Raw genomic sequence first — 25,027 nt, 5'->3', positions numbered from 1 at the left:
CAGAAACAATTCTACTTCAGAAAGGATTAACTATTCAGAAGTGGATGAGAACAAAGAATCGCAGCAAAGGGAGTTTTGGTAGCCGTGGGGCAGCAGTGTGCTGGAAGCGGTCTGAATGCAGATTCCTGTAAAACAAATGCAGAAACAAGAGAAAGCCCTGACAGAAAGTGAAAATGAAAGTAGGAAGGGAATGCAGAACGGAAGAACAGGATGTGCTCAGAAACCGAGGCAAACTATGGGTGCTGAAAGGGCCTCAGGGCACATTCCCGCTTGGTGTCATCACTAGCAGGGAGGGTGGTGTGGAGAGAAGGCAGGGGAAGGGAGTGTTCTGCAAAGGCACCTTCATTAGTCAGGTTCAGTGGGGACAGTTCGGTTTTCTGTTGTTCTGTGCTTCCTTTTCTGAATGCAGGAGGCCAAGAAGATAAATACAATTCTTCTGCCCCTTCCAACCCTGGGGAAGGTAATCCCTGGGGGCCTGTAACCTGTGTGGACTAAAAGCTATATAAAGTAGGAGTTGCATTGAACAGGGGAGGGGAGTAGGGTTGCCAAGTCTATCTTCGCCGGGAGCGGGGGGCTCCCGGCTGGCGTCTTGTGCACGCGCGCCGCACGCACGTCACCTGGAAGTGACGGGAGGACACCAGGCATGCTGGGGGCGGGGCCACGGCCATACAAGGGAAAACCATAGAGTTTTCCCTAGAGGCCAGGTTTGTTCTGACCACGTGTGCCACAACATCTTCTAGCATCTTTTTGGTCAAGTCCAGCAACTCTTCCCCTATATTTCTGGCCACATTCATAAGAGCTTGTTGGTGGAGGAAGACAGTGACAGAAAGGGGACAGATGAATATCCCTGGGGGGAGGGTTTTGTAGTTTTGGTGCCATGGCCAAGAAGGCCCTCTCTCGGGTCACCAGCAGGTTAATCTCAGAAGGTGGGTGCCACCCAAAGCAGGCCCTGTGAAGATACTGGGCAGCTCCCCCAGTGGCTCCCCGGGGCAGCTGCAGTCAAGAAGCCACAGACTTAGTTTTATAACAATATATATATTTTGAATTTATTTGGAAAAATACAGAAAATGGGAAATTCAAGCCAACTCGATTCCAGAAGTCATACAAGAAAACAGCGAAAGCTACCTTAACTGCCTGACTTACTATACTCTGGGTCAGACAGCACGAAACATTGGTTCCAAAGTGCAGGCCTCCATGCAGCATGGTCTATATCTTTGGCAAGATAGGTGTAAAGTTCGTGGGGGCGTCGGGGCATCAGCTGCAGAATTAAGTATCTTGATTGCCAAACAATGAGATGCCTTTTACCGATACTAATTCTGAAACATGCCTATTGAATACATGTCTTGCAGAAGTAGTTCCATGATAAGAAGCTAGCCGTACAGCATGTAATAATTTTGTTAGTCCATCTGGATAGTCTTGTAATGAAGGGAAAAGCTAATGGTGCGGTGGAGCTGGAGGGCTGGATCTAGATTAAGTTTACTGCTAATGGAAGGTGTGGGATAATTTCCACTAGTATCCTCTTCTTCCTGCAGACCCCCAGTTTCCCTCTCGTGCTGCTCCTGCGGGTCCCCTGTGCCCCAGAAGCAGCATTTTGGGGAGATGTGTGGGCTGCAGGGAAGTAGAAACATTCTGTCTTGCTGACAGAAGTGTGTCTTGCATGAGCGGAGCACTTAGTCTGGTCCCAACTCCAAGGAAGGAGACCTTGGTTCTAATATCCACTTAGCCCTGATGGCCACCGCATGGCTCCATGGGCAGCTTGTTGCTTATCCTCTTCCCCTTTCTGAACAGTAGGGTACATGAGGATCAGTCCGTTTATGCATTCAGATTTCTGACACACTCATCCTGAAGGCTTCCAGTTGGTGGCAAAACCAAAAATCAGTAGGAGGAACCGAATTTCATTTAATTCCATTAAAGTTCTCCCTTCCCCCCCACCTTTCTCCTAATCGCCTAAGGCCAGGTAGATCTTTAAAAAAAGCTTTCCAAAAAGGTGTGCAGACTTTGGCTGTAATAAATTTGCAGCAGGAAGCAGTTCCGTCGCTGGAGGGCGGCCTCTGAGGGTGTCTTTCTTTATGCCTCTGTCTGTTGAGCTTGATCACGACATGGGCGCCGTGTGTCTCAGAGGATGGATAGGGTGGAAGAGTGATCAATATCTCCTGCAGCGGTACTTTGAAGGAAACAGGGCAGTTGTTCCACTGAGTCTCTTCTTTCCGTTTTAAGATGACTGTTTCGTGCTTCTCTCACCACAGCCCTACACCGTGACTCATCTGAAGCTTTCTGCTGGGATTATGGTTACTGCTTCTCATAACCCGAAGCAAGACAACGGGTACAAGGTATTCACTTGCAAATCCCCACCCCACCCCTGAATTTCTGATGCACGCTTGGAGTCAATAGTTGCGCCTTCATGCACCACTCACTGGCCAGATTGGCACAGAAAGGGCTCTTTTTTTTAAAAAAAATTAATCACTATATGATTAGGGTGGCCGTGGTTATTGTTCAAACAGGGCACACTATTATAACAGCATTTGTCTTCCGCTGATCGCGCTGGAGGCAATCTTTGCTAGGGTTGCCGAGTGGAACTTACCTTGGCGGCGGGGGACTCCTGGGTGGATCCCGGAGTGCACATAAGTCACCAGGAAGTGACGTTATGATGCCGGGCACGCTGGGGGTGGGGCCACGACCATACAAGGGAAAACCATAGAGTTTTCCCTTCTATGGCCGTGGCCCCGCCCCCAGCGTGCCCGGCGTGCCCGCGTCACTTCCGGGTGACGCGCATGTCGGGGTAGAGTTCCCCCCGGGGCCCGATCCGGCGGCGTTGGGGAACGGGCCTCTGGGGCGGGGGTTTCCCCGCCCCCCGGGGGGACTTGGGATCCCTAGAGGGGAGGGGGAAGACCCTCTTGCCTCGGGTTGCCAGCTCCAATTTAGGAAATCCCTAGCGATTTGGGGGCAGTGCCTGGAGGTCGCAGAGTTTGGAGAGGGGAAGGGGCTCGGGGGTGTAATTCCATAGAGATCTGGAGATCAGTTGTGATTTTGGGAGAACACCTGGCCCCACCTGGGGACTGCAAACCAAGAGGAGAGATCACGGGATGGACGATGGGAATGAGCCGAACAACCGTGATATGTTATGCCAAGGAAAATCTCCACAGACTATTAAGTTCTTATCCAATATTCAGTTTATTTGGAGTAATTCAATCCCTCAGAATTCATTCATATCAACGCCATCAACACTAACAGACTGCATATCAGGTGTCGTTTCGTTTACAACTTTGTCAGAGCGTATTTGATGGATTTGATGAAAGTCACGGTGAAAAATGGCCATACTGCTTGTTAAATAGATGAATTGTAAGTATATAATTCATTAGCCGCCTGAATGGACAGCCTTGCGTTATTTTTTTTGTTGCTAATATTAGTATTTTTATCCTTGTTGTTAGATATAGAAATTTCAACGCTATACACTCTGACAAAGTTGTAAATGAAACGAGACCAGATATGCATCGTCTGTTAGTGTTGTTGGCGTTAATATGAATGAATTTTGAGAGATTGAATTACTCCAAGTAAACTGAATATTGGATAAGGACTTAATAGTCTGTGGATATTTTCCTTGGCATAATAGATGCGTTGTTCAGCTCATTCCCACCCACCTGGAGATTGGCAAACTTATTTCTTCCCCTTCCCACTGCCCAGTATGGCAGAGAGTCCACATGGATGCAGTGACCTCGGAGGGGTTGGAGTTGGAGCAGGATGTAGGAAGTATCTCTCACAGATCACAAGGTCCAACCCACAGTTCTTTTCGGCGGCCTGCGTTCAGACATTGCACTGAACCCAACTTTAATCAAACCGAGGTTTATGAACAGGCTTATCGTGATGTCTGAATTCAGTCCCTCTGTTCGTACGCTACATGCCGTCAAAATTGCTTCAGACGTACGATGACCCTATGAATTAATGACTTCCAAAACTTCCTGTCCTTGACAGCCTTGCTCGGGTCATGCAAACTTAAGTCCGTGGCTTTTTTTATTGAGTCAATCCATCTCATGTAGGGTTGCCAGGTGCCTACCTACTGCCAGCAGGGGGCTCCGTCCTGCTGCCTGGGATCTTCTGGTTCTGATGCCACGTTGACATCACCGTGAAGTGATATCCTCATGCCGGGCACGTCGTGCAGTGGAAACTCTAGCGCTTGGGCAAAGAATTCCATGGTCACCATCAATGCTCCCTCTAAGCCGTGGAGCCTTGTGAGCAAAAATTCTACTTTGTGAGCGACTGGCGTTAAATTGTGAGCGGGCGATTGGGCTGCTGCATCAATTAGTTTGCTCTGGAGCCCTCCTTCTTGAGCGAAGACAAAAATGTGTGATCCGGAGGCTAAAAGACTGTGAGCTAGCTCACGCCAACTCAGCTTAGAGGGAACACTGGACTCACCATAGAGTTCTTAGCCAAATGCTAGAGTGTCCCCGTATGACGTGCCCGGCGTGATGACATCACCTCCAGGTGACATCATCGTGCTGGGCACATCGGGCATGGTGGGGCTCTTCAGGGGCGGAGCTCCCCCTGCCGGCCAGCTGGCCAGCAACAGATTAGGAGCCCCAAAGTCAGGGGAAACACTGCTCCCATCGGGGGGATGGCAACCCTAATGTTATGTTTGGTGTAGTGGTTAAGTGTGCGGACTCTAATCTGGGAGAACCGGGTTTGATTCCCCAATCCTCCACTTGCAGCTGCTGGATGACCTTGGGCAAGCCATAGTTCTGTCAGAGCTGTTCTTGAAAAAATGAGCCGTTTCTGTCAAGAGCTCTCTCAGCCCCACCTACCTCACAGGGTGTCTGTTGTGGGGAGGGGGAGGGAAAAGCCGCTCTGTTTGTAAGCCGCTCTGAGACTCCAAGTGAAGGGCAGGGCATAAATCCAAACTCCTCCTCTTCTTCTTCTATTAGCATTCCTGAAAAGAAAGCCGGCTTCTTCCCTTCCTGCCTCCTCTCTGTCCAAGGGGGGGGGGGATTTTTAAACAGAAAGGGAAGGTTTTGCTCGTCTCAACCTCCAAAGGGAAAAAAACCTGCATTTCTTCACAAGTGTGAAAAGGAGGAGGAAGACGAATTCCCCCGTGACGCACCCTTGGTGCTTCTGAGAAGGTTCCAGACATCATTAAGAGCAATTATGTAATTATTGCCCTTATCTGAACACAGAGACTTGCACTGACTTACTCCTCATTTTTTTCACTCTCGCTGCAAAAATTTTAGCTGTAGGTCTGAATCAAGATCCTCCTACCCAGGACCAGTCCCAGGGTTCAGTGGGCCCTGGGAAGAGAGCGCCTGGGTCCCCCGCCCCCAGGCCCTCCTTTGTTTACCCCTGAGAAGACCCCCAAACACAACTCCCTACCCACCTTGTCTGCATTCTCCTCCGCCACTGTCCATCCAGTTTTGGGGAGTATCCACTCACCAGCTGTAGGCTAGTGGGCCAGCACTCCCAACAAATGGCCAAACAGCTCAAAAACCGGCTAAAAAGAGGGTTGCAAGCTCCAGGCTGGGAAATTCCAGGAGTTTTCCGAACTGGTACCGGAAACCCTGACTGCGGCCTGCCTGTCACGGCCTGTCCGGTGCTTGACAGCCACCCACCTCTTCGTTTGCAATTGCAGGCACAGAGTTTTTTAACAAAGCGACTTAGCAAAGTTCTGGCGAGTCACCAACGAACTGCATTTGGCTTGATAATCCACGCATTGTTCAGACCAGTGTTAGCTGGGAGGCGGCACTCCTGTGAGAGCCAGTTTGGTATAGTGGTTAGGAGTGCGGACTCCAGCCTGGGAGAACCGGGTTTGGTTCCCCACTCCTCCACATGCAGCAGCTGCTGCTGTGACTTTGGGTCAGTCACAAGTTCTTTCAGAGCTGTTCTCTCAGGAGCAGTTTCTTTCAGCGCTCTCTCAGCCCCGCCTACCTCACAGGCAGTGTTCCCTCTAAGCCGAGTCAGTGTGAGCTAGCTCACAGTTTTTTAGCCTCCGGCTCACTCATTTTTGTCTTAGCCCAGGGAGAATGGCTCCAGAGCAAACTAACATATGCAGTAGCCAAATCGCTCGCTCACAACTTTAATGCCAGTAGCTCACAAAGTAGAATTTTTCCTCACGAGTCTCCACAGCTTAGAGGGAACATTTCTCACAGGGTGTCTGTTGTGGGGAGGGGAAGGGAAAGGAGATTGTAAGCCGCTCTGAGATGCCTTCGGGTTGTGAAGGGCGGGGTATAAATCCAATCTCTTCTCCTTCATCATCTCATTTTGCATCCTTTCCAACTGGATCTTTTGTGCTTTTCCTTTTTCAGAAAATGAAGATGGTCCCCATCCCTGAAAAGGCCTATGGGAGTTTTTTCGAAGGGGACTGCTACATTATCTTACATGTAAGTAGCTGGGTAACCTACAGTGGTGGGAACGCATCATCACCCAGTCTAAACTATACAGAGAGACTGGTTCATCTGATAAACAGTCTTTATTTCAATTTGGCATGCATTTTGACATTTCGGAGGGAATAACATGCAAGTTATGAAACCAGTTAAACAGATTTGTCCGTTGTGAATCTATCGATAGCCAAGTAGATTCTCTGTTATTTATTTATCTGAAACATCCCCCCCCCCTGCTTTCTCCGTGTGAAAACCAGTGTGAAAACCATAGAGGTTCTGGCAATTCCTAGAGCTACCCTCTGTCACTTCCAGGTTTTCACCATAAGGGATGTAGTGGCACCTGCGATGCGGTTTGGTTTTCAATTTTTTTCTCCTGCTGGAGCAGTGGTGGGAAACGGGGCCTGGGTGAGGTATCCCCCGGCCGGGGTTTTGGCGAGTCCACCTGTAGAGCGGCTACAGGTGGAACATCTAGATGGATGCGACGGCCAAACTCATCTTGTATCTAATCTGGCGGGAAACAGATTTTCTTGGGATTAACGTGGAAAATCCCAGGAACGCCACTTCAGATGAGCATGACATAGGGTTGCCAGGTAACCACTTGAGCCACCGCAGCTCTAGAAAACCATAGAGGTTCCGGCAGTTCCTAGAGCTACCCTCTGTCGCTTCCAGGTTTTCACCAGAAGGGATGTAATGGCACCTGCGATGCAGCTGGGTTTTCAGATTTTTTCTCCTGCTGGAGCAGTGGTGGGAAACCGGGCCTGGGTGGGGTATCCCCCGGCCGGGGTTTTGGCAAGCCTGGCCTTCCTTAGAGCGGCTACAGGTGGAGCATCTAGATGGATGCGACAGCCAAACTAATCTCGTATTTAATCTGGCGGGAAACAGATTTTCTTGGGATTAAAGTGGAAATCCCAGGAACGCCACTTCAAATGAGCATGACATAGGGCTGCCAGGCTCCAGCTGGTGGCTGGAGATCTCCTGGGACCTCCAAGCAATAGAGATCAGTTCCCTTAGAGATAATGGCGGCTTTGGAAGATGGACTCTATGGCATTATAGCACACTGAAGTCCACCATAGAGTCCAGCCCCTCCCCAACCCTGGCCTCCTCAGGCTCAACCCCCCCCCCAAATCTCCAGGTATTCCCCAAGCTGGAGGTGGCAACCCTCGCATGATGCCATGTGGATGTTCTCTTTCAATCTCGGGGCTTCCTACTTCCCATGGAGCAAAACAATCCCTGTGTGTCATAGGGTTGCCAACCTCCAAGTGCGGGTTGCCAGACAATCTTAGGATCTCCTGGCTAATTCTACATACAATGCCATACGATCAATGTTCCCTCTAAGCTGTGGAGTCTCATGAGCAAAAATTCTACTTTGTGAGCTACCGGCATTAAAGCTGTGAGTGAGCGATTTGGCTACTGCAGAAATTAGTTTGCTCTGGAGCCATCCTTCCTGAGCTAAGCCAAAAATCTGTGAGCTGGAGGCTAAACAACTGTAAGCTAGCTCACACTATCTCAGCTTAGAGGGAACACTGCATACGATCATTGTTGTTGTTATTATTATTAGTTATTATTGTTCGTTAGATTCCCCCAGAAAACCGGCTTTATTTAGCTAGTTCCACAGACCTTGGGGCACCAGGGAGATGGAGCATCACTCTTTTATTCAGCCCCCCCCTTTTGCCCTCAGGGCATGAAATGGCTCTTTTCCCATAGTAATCGCCATGGTAACCTAGCCACAGCACCATTTTGCAAATGTTTACTTTGCAGGTCGGTTAGAAGGTGCTAGAAAAATAGGCTCTGTGCAGGTCAGAGCATGTATTGTTTTTGCGGTGGTGGCGTTCTCGGCCCAGTGGCCTTCTGGGTGTTCAGGTGGCTTCCACAGGGGATCCTCCCGAAACAACAACAACAAGAAGAAGAGGTTGGATTTATACCCTGCCCTTCACTACCCAAAGGAGTCTCAGAGCGGCTTACAAACTCCTTTCCCTTCCCCTCACCACAACAGACACCCTGTGAGGTAGGTGGGGCCGAGAGAGCTCTTGACAGAAACTGCTCTTTTTCAAGAACAGCTCTTATCAGAACTGTGGCTTGCCCAAGGTCATCCAGCAGCTGCATGTGGAGGAGTGGGGAATCAAACCCGGTTCTCCCAGATTAGAGTCCGCACACTTAACCACTACACCAAACAAGGACGACGTGGGCACTTCCTGTCACAAATCATGGTCCTCTGATTGAAGGGAGTGGGCCTCTGGGTTTCCAGCCATGACGCTCTGTGTGTGTGTGTGTGTGTGTGTGTGTGTGTGTGTGTCATTTATGTAGGGTTGCCAACCTCCAGGTGGTGGAGAAGAACAAAACAACCATGATACTTTATGCCAAAGAAAAAAATTCCAAAGACCTCTAAGTTCTTATTCAATGTTCAATTTACTTGGAACAATTCAAATGCCATCAACACCAGAACGGGCTGTGCATATCCGTCTCGTTTCACTTTCAAACTTTGTCAAAGTGGGTAGCATTGAAATGCACGTCTGATGAATTCTTTTAGCAAACACTCTGGCCATTTCTCATGGTAACAATCTTCAATGGCTGGTCCTTTGTGCTGCTTATTGGTGTTTGAATTGGAGCTGGCAACCCTAGTTATTCAAACCCCCCCCCCTCAAAAGTCCTGGCAAAGAGGTAGAATAATAGAATCATAGAGTGGGAAGGGATCTCCAGGGTCATCTAGTCCAACCCCCTGCACAGTGCAGGAAATTCACAGATACCTCCCCCTCCGCTAACTAACATGTTTTTTGAATAGGGACTTTTAAATGGGGCCATATGACTTTACTGATGATTCAATTTGTGCATATAAAAACTGTGTACTTGAAGATTAAGGGATATATTTGGAATTTATATTAGTGATTTGGTCACGATAACCTGTGTGTTTTTATTACTGAACCTCAGGCTCACGGCAGCTGTGTTTCCAACATGGTCATTGCAGAAATATAACAGATTTAGAGTCCAGTGGCGCCTTTAAGACCAACCAAGGTTTATTCAAGGTATGAGCTTTTGCGTGCATGCACACTTTTTCAAATACACTGGAATGGAAGATAGAGTTTAAACTTATAGACAGAGACTGAATAGCAAATTAACACGTAACATGATGAAGACGTTTTAATATAGGCAAAGACAAAACTTAAGAACAAGCTAAGATTATAAACTCAACAGTTTTGATTTAATTAAGGGGGGGAGGATAGCAAAGCAATAAATATGTTAAAACACGGGATAAATGTGTAAAGGAATCCAGGGGTCATTTCGTAGAAAAAGAGGTGCAGGAGCTCATTAGCATAACTTATTAGCATAATTTATTTGCATATGCCACACCCCCTGACATCACCGGAAGTGTGTCAGAAGGCAACACCCACCGCTCAGGCTCCACTGGACTGTTTTGGATTGCTAGCTATGGGGGGGGGTGCGCAGATCTGCCCTCACAGAGGAGGGAGAGCTTGTACCTGAAGGCAGGCGGGGGGGGGGCTCTGCAGCTTACCTGGCTGCTTCTTGCTCCTCGAGGCCCGACTGAGGGCTGCTGGGAGTAGGGGAGGGGCTTGTTGCATGTGCCCACCCCCTAAGCTCCTTACTGCCGGAGCTCCGGTCCTGTGCGCTCCCGCAGGAAATGACCCCTGAAGGTATCTTTTCTAATTGTGGGGAATAAACTGAGGCTCACCATTCATCTCCTCTTAGGCGTGGAGGTAACCTAACAGCATCAACATATTTTAAAACATCTTCCATCATGTTACATGTTAGTTTGCAGTTCAGCCTCTGTCTATAAATCCGAACTCTTCCCTTCCCTTCCAGTGTATTTGGAAAAGTGTGTCTGCACACGAAAGCTCATACCTTGAATAAACCTTGGTTGGTCTTGAAGGCGCCACTGGACCAATGCTCCCTCTAAGCTCTGGAGTCTTGTGAGCAAAAATTGTACTTTGTGAGCTGCTGGCATTAAAGTTGTGAGCGAGCGATTTGGCTACTGCGTAAATTAGTTTGCTCTGGAGCCATCCCTTCCTGAGCGGAGACAAAAATGTGTGAGCCGGAGGCTAAAAAACTGTGAGCTAGCTCACACTAACTCAGCTTAGAGGGAACAATGCACTGGACTCCGACTTTGTTCTACCGCTTCAGACCAACGCGGCTGCCCACCTGGAACTGTTGCAGAAATATATTTGCCCCGAAGCCTTCTTCCATTTCCCCCTGTCATTTGTTGTTGTTGGGTTTTTTTGTCCTAGAACACAAAGACGCCGTCTGGATTTGCCACCGACCTGCACTTCTGGATCGGGCGCGAGTCGTCTCAAGACGAGCAAGGGGCGGCTGCTTTCTACGTGACTCAGCTGGACGACACGCTGGGCGGGAGCCCCGTGCAGCACCGGGAAGTGCAGGGACACGAGTCAGCCACCTTTAAAAGCTATTTCAAGAAAGGCATCATGTGAGTGATAAGGAAAGGAGGGGTAGCAAGAGTCAAAAAAGAGTGCCGATGTACATAAGAACATAAGAGAAGCCAGTGTTGGATCAGGCCAGTGGCCCATCCAGTCCAACACTCTGTCACACAGTGGCCAAAAATACCAGGGGTCATCAGGAGGTCCAGCTGTGGAGCCAGGACACTAGGAGCCCTCCCACTGTTGCCCCCCCGAGCACCAAGAATACAGAGCATCACTTGCCCCAGACTGAGGGTTCCTACCTACACCTTGTGGCTAATAGCCACTGATGGACCTTTGCTCTTAAGAACGTAAGAGAAGCCAAGTTAGATCAGGCCAATGGCCCATCCAGTCCAACACTCTGTCACACAGTGGCCAAAATTACAAGGTGCCCTCAGGAGGTCCAGCAGTGGGGCCAGGACAATAAAGGCCAACCCACTGTTCCCCCCCCCCCAAGCACCAAGAATACAGAGCATCTCTTGCCCCAGACTGAGGGTTCCAATCTATACCTTGTGGCTAAGAGCCACTGATGGACCTCTGCTCCAGATGTTTATCCAATTCCCTCTTGAAGCCGCCCATGAAGCTGCCACCACCTCCTATGGCGCTGAATTCCAAGTGTTAATCACTCTTTGGGTGAAGAAGGACTTCCTTTTATCCGTTCTAACCCGACTGCTCAGCAATTTCATGGAGTGCCCATGAGTTCTTGTCTTGTGAGAAAGGGAGAAAAGGACTTCTTTCTTGACCTGTTCTGTCCCATGTATTACCACGGAGCTGGTATAGGAGAAGTGCCTTTGATCTGGTTCTTGCCTGTTCCCCTGTTTTTGGTCCTTTTGCACTTTTGCTGTCATGCTTTCAAAAGCGTGTGCGCTGTGAAGTCACTTCCAACTTATGGGGAGGCTATGAATGAGTGACCTCCAGAACGTCCTATTGTTAATGGCCGTGCTCGGGTTCTGCAAACGCAAGGCCACGGCTTCCTTGATTGAGTAGATCCATCTTATGTTGGGTCTTCCTCTTTTTCTGCCGCCCTCCACTTTTCCTGGCATTCTTGTCTTTTCCAGTGACTCTGGTCTTTTCGTGATGTGACCAAAGTATGACAGCCTCAGTTTAGTCATTTTAGCCTCTGGGGAGATTTCAGGCTTGATTTGATCTAGAACCCACCGATTTGTCTTTTTGGTGGTCCAAAAGGTGCTGGAGAAGACTCTTTTTGGTGCTGGAGAAGACTCTTGAGAGCACCTTGGACTGCAAGGAGATCAAATCAGTCAGTCCTAAAAGAAATCAACCCTGACTGTTCCCTGGAAGGCCAGATAATGAAACTGAAGCTCAAATACTTTGGCCACCCAATGAGAAGGGAGCTCTCACTGGAGAAGACCCTGATGCTGGGAAAGATTGAAGGTCAAAGAAGACGGGGACGGCAAAGGATGAGATGGTTAGACAGTGTCATAGATGCAACAAACATGAAATTGAGCAAACTTCAGAGGACGGCGGAAGACAGGAGGGCCTGGCGGGATCTGGTCCATGGGGTCGCGAAGAGTCGGACTCGACTGTGCGACTGAACAACAAACAATAAAAGTTACCTGTAAAACTCTCCTCCGACACCACATTTGAAATGAATCAGCTTTCTTCAAAAGTATAAAAACATTAATGAGGACTAGAAACCTGTTTTGTTTTTGTTGGTTGGTTCGCCCAGTTGAAACCCAGATCCTTAACCAGGCTCAAGTTTGTAGGACTTGGACTCTGAGCCTGCCTTTCCTCCACCGCTGCAATCTGTATAGAATATGGCTGCCTTTAAGAAGTTCCTCTCCTTATTTCCCAACAGCTACAAGAAGGGAGGAGTTGCTTCCGGGTTCAAGCACGTGGAAACCAACATGTACAACATCAAGCGCCTCCTTCACGTCAAGGGGAAGAAGCACGTGTCAGCTACAGAAGTAAGGATGGGAAAACCGTATCCTGATGGATTACCAGATAATTAAATCTCACATGGTTCAGTAGCGTTCAGTGGTGCATGAAGATACTGGGATGTGCTCTCCAGTGCCACTAGACCATGACCGATACTCAAACTGCCACATCTCTTCCTTCAGTAGAAAAGGACTCTCTCAGTTCCCAGCAGAGGAGCCCATGCGCCCTTCTCTTTTGCCACTGCTGTGGTGTGGGGGCAAGTTGAGGCTCGGTGTCTCTGCTGTGTAAATGGAGCTTAGAATAGCAAGGTGGTTCTTCCTACACACACACACACACACTCTGTTGGGATATTTGGTAAATATAGCAGAGTTTGCCGAGTCAAAGAAGCGTGATATTGAGTGCAGTAAACAAATCTTCCAAGGAGTATATTGCAAAAAAAAAAAAAAAAGGTAAACTTACGTTTATTCAAGTAGATCCAGTTCACATTCAGGTTGCAGTCAAAAGGAGAGAGAAAGAGTTAAGTGCGCGGACTCTAATCTGGGAGAACCAGGTGTGATTCCCCACTCCTCCACTTGCACCTGCTGATGTGACCTTGGGTCAGTCACAAGCTCTGGCACAGCTGTCCTTGAAAAAAAGCAGTTTTTGTCAGAGTTCTCTCAGCCCCACCCACCTCACAGGGTGTCTGTTGTGGGGAGGGGAAAGGAAAAGGAGTTTGTAAGCCGCTCTGAGACTCCAAGTGAAGGGCGGGGTATAAACCCAATCTCTTCTCTTTTTCTAATCTAAAGAGTACTTTCCCCATCACAAGTGGCCAGCTTGTCCGGCATCTCATGTGTGGGAGTAAGAGGGCGTTGTCTCCACAGGAGAGACCTGTAGAGACATATGTCTCCAGGGAAGGCCATGTAGAGAATGGGGGAGAACAATGGGCGCAGAGAGAAAGGAGGGGTCAGAGGGCAGATCCCAGGTTAAGATAAAGAGAGAAACATCCCATCTGAGGAGACAGCACTTATACACACTAAGTGCGATGTAGCACACACATACACCCCAATGTCCAAGCATGCTGGGTCACTCATGTCAACACACACAGCTGGCAAAGCTCTGGAACGATGCACTTGCAACTTTTGACCCTTGGGGTGCTGGCAGAGCAGTTAACGCAGCAATGGTGCACAACCTGATTAAAGAGCAGATGAAGGTTTATTTAGGAACTAATATACTTGATAGGAAAGCGGGGAGACAGAGATAGGTTCCTAATGACATCTCTGGCTAAGAGAGAGGGTAAGACTGAGTGTGGCACTTTTCAGAAGACGGGGGAAACTGCCCTGAGAGTAGCAGTCTGGAAACAGACTGAGACAAGGAATGACGCTTAATGGGGCACTATCCTATCCAATTGTCTTCTTGCTGCCCCCTTCTGGGTCATCTTCTCTTCTTTGCAGGGGTCATTTCGTAGAAAAAGAGGTGCAGGAACTTATTAGCATAACTCATTAGCATACCTTATTTGCATGTGCCATGCCCCCTGACATCACCGGAAGTGTGTCAGAAGGCAACCCCCCCCACTCAGGCTCCACTGGACTGTTTTGGATTGCTAGCTATTGGGGGGGGGGACGTGCAGATCTGCCCTCGCAGAGAAGGGAGAGCTTGTGCCTGAATAAAACTTGGTCTTAAAGGTGCCACTGTTTGGACCGGGGGGCCGGGGGGAGCTCTGCAACTTACCTGGCTGCTTCTTGCTCTGACTGAGGGCTGTTGGGAGCAGGGGGTGGGGCTTGTTGCATGTGCCTGCCCCTTGGGCTCTTTACTGCCAGAGCTCCGCTCCTGTGCGCTCCTGCAGGAAATGACCCCTGCTCCAGACTATATATAGATCAGTTCCCATGGATCAAGTGGCTGCATGGGAGGGTGGACTGTTTGGCATCATGCCGTACCCTCCCCAGGCTCCACACCCCAAATCGCCAGGAATTTTCCCAACTGGAGATGGCAACCCTACTGTATACACAAGTGGCGAGAAACAGGAGGAAGCCTCAGTCTTGTATACCCTCCCAGTGTCTAGAATAATTAGCAGTAGACTGGAACCTATGTATTTTAATGACAATTGTTTAGGTAGGTCAATAGCCGCTCATGCCGTTAACCTGCCCTTCACATTGAACTGGTGTTTCTCCCTCTCAGCTTCATGTTATAACTGCTGGCCTTCCTCCCAAACAGGTAGATCTTTCCTGGGACAGCTTCAATAAAGGGGACGTTTTCCTCTTGGACCTTGGCAAAGTGCTGATCCAGTGGAACGGGCCTTCGTGCAACATTGCTGAGAAATCCAGGGTCAGTCTCAAAAAATCCGGGGTGGTAATTTTAATACAGCTTTTTGAGTGTGGAAATGCTCAGCTGCAGGCTGAAGTCTGCATGGCAATCCGCGCGGCAGTTTGGTGTAGTGGTTAAGTGCGCAGACTCTAATCTGGGAGAACCGGGTTTGATTCCCCACTCCTCCACTTGCACCTGGCTGGAGGACCTTGGGCAAGCCATAGTTCTGACAAGAGCTGTTCTCTCAAGGGCAGTTCTCGAAAGAGCTCCCTCAGCCCCACCTACCTCACCGGGTGTCTGTTGTGGGGAGGGGAAGGGAAAGGAGTTTGCAAGCCGCTCTGAGACTCCAAGTGAAGGGCGGGGGTATAAATCCAAACTCTTCTTCTTCTCTTCTTCTTTTCTATATTGGCAGGACCAATTACTGTGGAACCTAAGGGGTGAAGGTGGCTCTAAGGTCGGGTTCCAATTGGTCCACTTATGGAGGTAGACTTCCAGGCGATTGCAGCCTTGGCCTGCCAATCCTCATCTGATCAGTGGGGGCGGGAACTGGAGGGGAAAATTGTCCCAGGGGAGAAAAATTAAGAAAAATAAGGCCTCATGTACTGGAGACCCAGCCCTAGGAGGAAAGGTGGAGGGACTTGGGCATGTTCAGTCTGGAGAAGAGGAGGCTGAGGGGGGACAGGATGAGTCTCTTGAAGTACTTGAAGGGCTGTCGCTTAGAGGAGGGCAGGGAGATGTTCCTGTGGGCAGCAGAGGAAAGGACTCGCCATAATGGGTTTAAATTAAGGGCAGGAAGGTACCGGCTGGATATTAGGAGAAGCTTTTGTTCAGTAACAGTTGTGCAAACAGTGGAATCAGGTGCCTCGGGAGGTGGTGAGCTCCCCCTCCCTGGCAGTCTTCAAGCAGCGGCTGGACAAACCCTTGTCAGGGATGCTCTGGGCTGATCCTGCATTGAGCAGGGGGTTTGACTAGATGGCCTCTGTGGACCCTTCCAACTCTGATTCTGTGATAGAAAGTTCCTATCACAGAGTTCTTGGCAATTCCTAGAGCGCCTCTTGTCACTTCCACGTAGCTCCAGAAATCACCAGGAACTCTATTGTAATCTTACCATAGAGGTGATTCCTAGAGTGCCGCTTGTCCCTTCCATGTAGCTCTAGAAATCACCAGGAACTCTATGGTAAGAACGTTCTGTAAGTATACGAGGTCTTGTTTTCTCATTTTTTTCCTGTCATGCTGCCCCCCCCCCAGTAACTCTCCCTCTGATTGGCAGCCACTGCCTGGCAAACCTACGCAGGTCAACCCTGGGCCAGGCCTGCTCATTTGGGTAAAGACCTGAGTCTTTCTACTGTTGCGACTGGATCTATGGCTTCACTGTGTCACGGGCTGGGGTGCCAGTCAAAGGGAGTCCAGAACAGGCCAAGGTCAGGAGCCAAGAGGACAGTGCAAAGTCCCAAAAGCCAAGCTAGGGTCAGGAGCCAGAAACACAGAGCCAAGTCCAAATCACTAACCAGAAACGTAGTCCAAAAAGCCAAGCCAGGGTCAGGACCCAGGAACACAGAGCCAAGTCCAAAGCCAGGGGGTCCGAAGGTCTAGGTGCAAGAGCCGAGCCAGAGTGCATGCTAGCAGCATGAAGCTGACTTGTTGCTTCCACGAAGAGTACTTCCCAGAGCGTGGAGTTCAATGCTGCTACCAATTAGCCAGCTGCACAATCGGCCAGGCTCCTGTTAGAACTCTGGGCTGGCTGAGCGTCTCCCTTGTAGCCTGGCCTCTCTTCACCTGGTTGCTATGTTTTTCTGCAGTCACTCCCTTAAACGAGTCACACGTGGGGGTGAGTCAGGAGGACTCTCAGCTTGCAGTTCTTCCTCCTCATCTGGGCCAGGTGTGAAGACTGCTGTTGCAGGCACTTGCCAGCTATCTTCCTCTGCTGCTTCAGAGGGGCCAGCTGTGGTTTCTGCAGGCTCTGTCAGCTCATCCTCATCCTCACCCACGCCCATGACACACTGCCATACGACTCTTCTTCCTATCTCTCCATCTCCCAGGGAATGGGCTTGGCACGGAGCATCCGGGACGGCGAGAGAGGCGGGCGCGCTCAGATCGGCATCATCGACAACGAGAAGGATTCCCCCGACCTCATGCAGATCATGAAAGCGGCCCTGGGGGAGAAACGTGGAGAGCTCAGGGATCCCACACCGGATGAGAAAGCCGATGAGCTGCAGAAGGCCAACGTCCGGCTCTACCAGTAAGTCTCTCACCTGCTGGATTTGGGAGTCTAAGGCCCTTTATTGTGAAGGAACTTCTTACTGGATCGAAAAGGCTCTAGATAGCTATCTAAGCTAGGGGAGATTTTAGGGGTGCCGGGCTGTAGCCGGCAACCCCTGGAAGGAATTGAGTGGTGGGGTCTGATGTGTTGGTGTCGTGCCAACACTGAGACATAATTTCTAGAAAAAATGGAGGTGATGTCTTTAGACGCTCTAGGATTAAAAAAAAACACCTCTATGGTTTTACCATAGAGCTTTTGCAAAATGCTAGAGTTTCCCCGTGTTACTTCTGCTTTTATTGGAAGTGACGTAAGTGCGCCAGCACAACACCAGCATTCGTTCCTCCCCCATCTCCTCCCTCTGGCACCTGAAACGTTACCAGGCAAGAAGCCTCGATGCTCAGGATGATGTGTCCGTAGACTGAAGAGTGATTGCAGAGAGCATGTTTCGCCCGCACAGTGTTTTTTGGAAAGAAGCAGGAAGAGAAGTTAGCCAGAAGGAAGGAATCCATAAGAGCAGCTTTCTGTGTAAACAAAGAGACCGCTGCAGAGCCGACGAAGGAAAGGATACAAGAAGTGACCTATCTAGCCATGCTAGCTCCACTGCCTCCTCTGAAACACCCGTGTGCTCCATACAGTATAACATCGCTCAGTTCCGCACTTTTGATGTGTCAGTAGCCTTTCCAGTAAGCACAGCGCTTGGGTCTCAGGATCACAACTCCTGCCCTTGACTCTTGGCCTCACGCAATGCCTTAGGTCAGGGGTTCCCAGCCTCTTTGAGAGGAGCCAGTTTGGTGTAGTGGTTAGGAGCGCGGACTCTAATCTGGGAGAACCGGGTTTGATTCCCCACTCCCCCACTTGCAGCTGCTGGTGGAATTCTGACACAGTGTGGTGGGCGCAATCACAAAATGGCTGCCACAGGAGGCGGAGCCAGTCGCAAAATGGCTGCTGCAGGAGGACCGTGGAATGTCAGAGAGTGAAGTTATACATACCTCTAGTAGTGAAATCCGACACTTCAGGCAGAACCTCCGTTTAACAGAACGCCTTTTAATCTGCACAGCCAATCAGAAGCCCGGCTGGGCAAATGCCCCACCTAGCCCTTCCCACTTCTTCACAGCACTTGGCAGGCACCAGGAAAGGTGATGGTGGGTCGAGCCCCTGCCTTAGGTTTTCACTGTGCTCTTTTGCCTCTCTGTAGCGTGTACGAAAACGGCAAGGATTTGGTGGTTCAAGAAATTGCTACGCGGCCCCTTACGCAAGACCTCCTGCGCCGCGAGGTGAGCTATATAACATATATGACCTGTGGGAGAGAACATCACGCCCTTTGCCGTGCCTAGCGAGCATCGGTTTAGCTGCGCACAGCTACGTCTCCTGACATGCCTATGATGTGCTCAAAGTGACGGGTTCAAATCCTGTGCAGCTTGTTTCTTCTTTTTCTTTCGTTTTTTAAAATATATTTATTTTTCAATTTTTTTCAATTTTTCACTCAATTTTTCTTTCTGACAGGACTGTCACATTCTCGACCAGGGGGGCTTTAAGATTTACGTCTGGCGAGGAAAAGAGTCCAGCCCCGAGGAGAAAAAGGCTGCGTTCAGCCGAGCTGTGGTGAGTTTGCCTGCAAATGCCACTTCCCGTATCTTTGTTGCAGGTCAGACGCCAAACTCTAAAAATGTGAAATTTAGACTCTTCTCGTGAAACTGACTCCCCCGCTTTCCCTCCCCTGCAAATCCCTTCTTATAGATGCTGCTTGATAGTTTGCACGGGGCGTATACCTGCATTCACTTAAAGAGGCCTTAGATTTCATACAAAGACAAAAACTGCAGGCTGCAGGATTCTGGACATAGTCCATACCAAACGTATGCACGTAGGACCAGATTTATGCGTGTATTACAGCTGGGGTCCCCAACGGGATGCCCATGGGTGGCATGGCACCCCACCAACACCTTTTCCAGTACCCGCCAAGTGTTTTCAGGAAGTGGGTGGGGCCTGGTAAGGCTTTTGCCCAGCAAGGCTTTTGATTGGCTATTGGAGATTTGATTGGCTGTGCAGATTTTTTTAAAAAAATATTTCTTGGGCAGCAGGTGCTCCCACAGCACAGGGATACAGTTACTGAAGTTCCACTGTGGCAGCCATTTTGTGACTGGCTTCACCTGCGGCGGCCATTTTGCCGCAGCCATTTTGTTGCTGCGCCCACCATGCCAGGCTAGAATTCCAAAAGGGCCTGCAGGCTCAAAAAGGGTGGGGAGGCCTGTGTAACAGGACCGCAGGATTAGATCGACCAGCGCGTTTCCACAGAAAGAAGACTTTCCACTCAGTTTGGTGTTAGTGGTTAAGTGTGTGGACTCTTATCTGGGAGGACTGGGTTGGATTCCCCACCCCTCCGCATGCAGCTGCTGGATGACCTTGGGCAAGCCATAGTGACCTTGGGAAGCCATGGGTTAGTCACAAGTTCTTTCAGAGCTGTTCTCTCAGGAGCAGTCCTCAAAAGAGCTCTCTGAGCCCCACCCACCTCACAGGGTGTCTGTTGTGGGAAGGGGAAGGAGATTGTAAGCCGCTCTGAGACTCCATTGGGTAGTGAAGGGCAGGGTATAAATCCAATTTCTTCTTCTTCTTCTTCTCCTCTTCTAATCTGGGAGAACCGGGTCTGATTCCCCACTCCTCCACTCACACCTGCTGGAGGACCTGGGCAAGCCATAGTTCTGATAAGAGCTGTTCTCGAAAAAGAGCAGTTTCTGTCAGAGCTCTCTCAGGCCCACCCACCTCACAGGGTGTCTGTTGTGGGAAGGGGAAGGGGAAGGAGATTGTAAGGCGCTCTGAGACTCCTTCAGGTAGTGAAAGGCGGGGTGTAAATCCAATCTCCTCCTCCTCTTCTTTTCTTCTTCTTCCTCTTCTTCTTCTTGCAGTGTGATTTTTTTTGCCTACCTCTCCTGCTTAGGGTTGCTGGCTCTGGGTTTGGAATACCTGGAGGTTTTGGGGGTGGAGCCTCAGGAGGGCAGGATCATCATTTCTACATACTCACTACTGCCTGTTTCCTCCTGTTTTGACAAGTAGGTTAATATAGCAAAAATGAAGAAGGAAAGTCTGTTCGACATCTCGTAATAAGAAAATAAAAGACGTTTCTCCCCAGGAGCAGCATTTTTGAGGGGCATTTTGGGTTGTAGTAGGTGGGACGGGGAGTTGAGAATCAATCTCCACAGGTGGGAATCTTTCCACGGAAACACTCTGGTGGATCTAAGTCACAGGATTGTACCCTATGCTCAGCCTAGCAGTCTCCTGACTGTCTCACCTGCCTGGGTGTTCAATGAAATTAAGGAGCAGTAGGTTTAGAACAGCTAAAAAGAAGTACTTTCCCCCCTAAAGAGTCGTTAACGTGTGGGATTCACTGCCGCAGGAAGTGGTGGTGGCTATGAGCCTTGACAGCTTCAAGAGGAGATTGGATAAACATATAGAGCAAAGGCCCATCATTGGATATTAGCCACAAGGTATACATTCAAGACCCGGGTGCCGCAAGACAGGGTGAGCTCCTGTCTCTAGTTCCAGCTCCTGCCAACCTAGCAGTTCGAAAGCAAGAAATTGCAAGTAGATAAATAGGTACCCCTTTGGTGGGAAGGTAACAGCGTTCCGTGCGCCTTGGTGTTTAGTCATGCCGGCCACATGACCACGGAAACGTCTTCGGACAGCGCTGGCTCTTCGGCTTTGAAACGGAGATGAGCACCGCAACCCTAGAGTCGGATTCGACTGGCTTTCGAGCAAGGGAACCTTTACCTTTACCTATACATGGAACACTCTGTCTGGGGCAGTGTGCTGCTTCTGGAGTTTTGGCCCCACTGGTGGACCTCCTGATGGCCCCTGGGTTTTGGCCACTGTGTGACACAGTGTTGGACAGGATCGGCCAGTGCCTTCTCTTATGTTCTCATGTCTGGGGCAATGGTGGGAGGGTTTTTGGAGTTCTGGACCCACTGGTGGACCTCCCGATGGCCCCTGGGTTTTGGCCACTGTGTGACACAGTGTTGGACAGGATGGGCCATTGGCCTGATCCAACATGGCTTTTCTTATGTCCTTATGTTATGTTCCTATATACAGTGACAATGCATGCCAGCTGTGTTCCCTCTAAGCTGAGTCAGTGTGAGCTACCTCGCAGTTTTTTAGCCTCCAGCTCACAGATTATTGCCTTAGCTCCGGGAGGATGGCTCCAGAACAAACTAATTTATGCAGTGGCCGAATCGCTCGCTCACCCCTTTAATGCCAAGTAGCTCACAAAGTAGAAATTTTGCTCACAAGACTCCGCAGCTTAGAAGTAACATTGCGTGCCAGCCGCAGCGATGAAATTTCCTTTGCTAGAGTCGCTTACATATCTTTGGCATTCGTCTAGGGCTTCATCCAAGCCAAAGGGTATCCTTCTACGACAAACGTGGAGGTTGTAAACGACGGAGCGGAATCGGCTATGTTTAAGCAGCTCTTCAAGAAGTGGACCGAAAGAGAGGAGACTCAAGGACTTGGCAAGGCACACGCGATTGGCAAGATCGGTGAGGCAGAAACACCCAGATGAGCCATGGCTCAGGGCCAACTCATACTATCTAATACCTTCTTCATGCCCTTTGGTAATGTCTACATGAGGGGAACATACGGACTGGGCCGGCAGCCAGGGTCCTTCCTGTTTGAACGATGTCTTCAAAGCCATGTTTGTGTGAGAAAGAATGATGTAATTGGCCTGGGTTACAAATCTTACGAAAGGGAGGACACGGGGGAACTGTTGCTACAACACTGCTGGTTCTCGGTGCTTGGTCTCAATATGGCCTGTGAAGGTATTGGTGTCACCTCGTCAGCCCACAGAAACTCTCCCATTGTGTCTCAGACCACGAGAACCAGCACGGTGTAGGGCTTAGGAGCGGTGGAGTCTGATTTGGAGAAGCGGGTTTGATTCCCTTCTCCCTCCTCCACATGAGGCCTAGCTGGGCGACCCTAGGCCAGTCACCTTTCTCTCAGGACTCTCTCCGCCTCACCTGCCCCACAGGGTGCCTGTTGTGGGGAGAGGAAGGGGAAGGCGATGGGAAGCCGCTTTGAGACACATGAGGCCTGCCGGGTGACCTTGGGCCAGTCCCAGTTTCTCTCTCAGGACTCTCTCAGCCCCACCTGCCTCACAAGGTGCCTGTTGTGGGGAGAGGAAGGGAAGGCGATTGTTAAGACTCCTTAGAGTAGAGAAAAGCGGAGTATAAAAAAACCCTTCTCTTTTCTGATTTCTGCAGGAGATGTCTTTTTCTCTGGCCAGCTCAGTAGTTCAAAACAATCAATGTCTATTGTCATCAATAATGAACGGATCTATGGTACTTGATATCCATATCAAAGCCGCAATTCCTCTTTTGTTCTTTTTTGCATTTTTAATGTTGATCATTGTGACGACCCCTTAACTGGGGAGGTCTGGGTTTACTTTAAAATGTTCTTTCAGTTTTGTTTTACTCTATATATCCGGCTGCCACCAGGAAATTTTAAAAGGATTTCCAAACCTTTATGCTTTCTCTATTTCTGGGTAGAAATGTCGAGGGTTTTAGGCGTTCACGAGGGTCTATGTGGTCCTGGGAAGTATTTCTTTCACAGTGGGTAATTTTAAATAAAAGAGGATTTATTGAAGTAATTCACAAATAAAAGATTAACTCATTGTAACCAGGAAGGCTTAAATACTGAACACATGCTTGGTGTATAACACTCTTTTCTCTTTTACTGACAGGGATCTGGGCATGTCACTTTGTAACAATATTTTCCTTTAGGCCCTATACGTTAACTGTTTCTTATACATTCAACTTCAGCTTATAACTGTTTCAACACAGACGGCTTCTCTCACAGACTTCAGAACTTAACAACCCCACAGGGAAGCTTTTTCTTCTCTCTCATACCTAGCTTAACTTTTTTTTCAACTGTCTTTTTCAACTGTCCAAACTCTAACAGTCACTCCTGATAGACATTCAAATCATCCACACAGCATCCATTCCAAAACCCCTCCCCCTCTCTATCACACACCAATCATATCACTTGCCTGAGTCCAGCACTCTAGATTATCATCACAGCCATGCAAACCAAACTTTTAAAGCCACACACACACAGTTAAACATGAAATCATTACAATCATATTTTAAAAAACCACAATCTTTTCAAACGAGCTTAAGATCGCAGCACATACCTCTTTCTTTCCCTCATCTTAGAGTCATTATACTTCACCTTTCAATACGACTGTGCCCCTGGCCACTGAGAACAATAACAAGTGCAATGTTTCTCCAAGGGGCCTTTCAGCATGTCGGCATTCTAAACCTGGTACAGGAACAGAAATGCAAACATTATTACAAATTCCTCAAATATATATACATATATATTAAAAAGAAATTTAAGAGCACAATTTAAAACCAGGGTTACAATTAGAGTTCCCAGGTCCCCCCAGGCCACCAGTGAGGGATGGGGTGGTTGTGTTGCCCAATGCAGGCTGGCTACCCTCACTGGAGCCCTTTATGTGCCTTGCAGTGTATTTTACATGGCTGAGGTGTATGTTTTGGTTCTGTTCACAGCCAAGGTGGAGCAAGTGAAATTCGACTTCGCTCAGCTGCACGCCAGGCCGGAGCTGGCTGCCGAGCAGCGCATGTCGGACGATGCCTCTGGAAAAGTGGAGGTGAGTGAGTGTTTTTTGAAAGACTCCCCTCAGCGATATTTCTGCCCTCCCTGTAGAGTTGCCAGACACCCCCCCCCACGTGGAGGTGGGGTTTCCCCACTGCCTAGGGTTCCCACACACCCCCAGGTGGGGCCAGGGGATCCCCCGATTTTGGGGGGACCAATCCATCACCGGCCACCTTGCCGGTGGGGGAAGCCCCGCTCCTGAACAGCAGTGTTTCACAGGGACTCCACTGATGCAATAACCAGTCGTGACGTCATTATGCTGAGGTCGTCGCATGGTGACACTCTAGCATTTCGGGGGGGGGACTCTATGGTTACCATAGAGTTTTTGCCCTGAATACTAGAGCATCGCTGCACGATGCTGCTAGCGTGATGATGTCACTACCGATGACCCTGCACACAGCAGGAAACTCCAGATAAGGAGCTGGGAGCTCCCCGCTGCAGCAAAGGTGAGACCTGGCAATGCTACCGTTGCCAGGCTCTACCTCCCCACTGCCAGTCAGTTGGCCGGAGGGTGGAAGCTGACCCCGAAAAAGAGGGAGACCCATTTGATGTGCAGCGACGTGTCTACGCCACTGCCCACATGACCCAGAAGTGACGCCATCACATCTGTAACATCAGGGCAGCGTGCTGGGATTTGGGCAAAAACTCTATGGTAGAAGCCAGATTTACACACGTCACTGTGTGTTGTCTGGGCCTCCCTGCTGCTCCCGGTAAGTCCCCCATCCCCATCCCTTGCTGGTTGCCAGGAGGGACCTGGTGAGTGGCGACCAGGGGTCATTTCGTAAAAAAAAGAGGTGCAGGAGCTCATTAGCATAACTCGTTAGCATAACTTATTTGCATATGCCACGCCCCCTGACATCACTGGAAGTGTGTCAGAAGGCACCACCCACCGTTCAGGCTCCACTGGACTGTTTTGGATTGCTAGCTATTTGGGGGGGGGGGAAGGAACACGCAGATCTGTCCTCGCAGAGGAGGGAGAGCTTGTACCTGAATAAAACTTGGTCTTAAAGGTGCCACTGGACTGTTTTGGACTGGGGGGCCGGGGGGGGGGCTCTGCGGCTTACCTGGCTGTTTCTTGCTCTGACTGAGGGCTGCTGGGAGCAGGGGGTGGGGCTTGTGGCATGTGCCCGCCCCCTGGGCTCTCTACT

At 49.6% G+C, this 25,027-nt stretch overlaps 1 protein-coding gene across 1 annotated transcript in view; it reads left to right on the top strand.

Moving 5' to 3' along the window:
• Positions 1-2,246: 2,246 nt before the first annotated feature.
• Positions 2,247-25,027, top strand: part of LOC107121464 (villin-1-like) — a gene marked incomplete at its 5' end in the record, with an annotated part of 36,494 nt that continues 13,713 nt past the window's right edge. The window contains 10 exons of the mRNA XM_015424372.1: positions 2,247-2,330; positions 6,267-6,362; positions 10,601-10,797; positions 12,603-12,711; positions 14,873-14,983; positions 17,002-17,201; positions 18,418-18,496; positions 18,726-18,824; positions 21,592-21,745; positions 23,774-23,874. Coding sequence (XP_015279858.1) covers positions 2,247-2,330; positions 6,267-6,362; positions 10,601-10,797; positions 12,603-12,711; positions 14,873-14,983; positions 17,002-17,201; positions 18,418-18,496; positions 18,726-18,824; positions 21,592-21,745; positions 23,774-23,874 — 1,230 coding nt within the window. The remainder of the gene's footprint in view (positions 2,331-6,266; positions 6,363-10,600; positions 10,798-12,602; positions 12,712-14,872; positions 14,984-17,001; positions 17,202-18,417; positions 18,497-18,725; positions 18,825-21,591; positions 21,746-23,773; positions 23,875-25,027) is intronic.

This window comes from Gekko japonicus, unplaced genomic scaffold (genome assembly GCF_001447785.1).
Source record: "Gekko japonicus isolate JY-2015 unplaced genomic scaffold, Gekko_japonicus_V1.1 scaffold4942, whole genome shotgun sequence".
NCBI classification, from domain to species: Eukaryota; Metazoa; Chordata; class Lepidosauria; order Squamata; family Gekkonidae; genus Gekko; species Gekko japonicus.
This window is presented reverse-complemented; position numbering and strand designations above follow the sequence as displayed.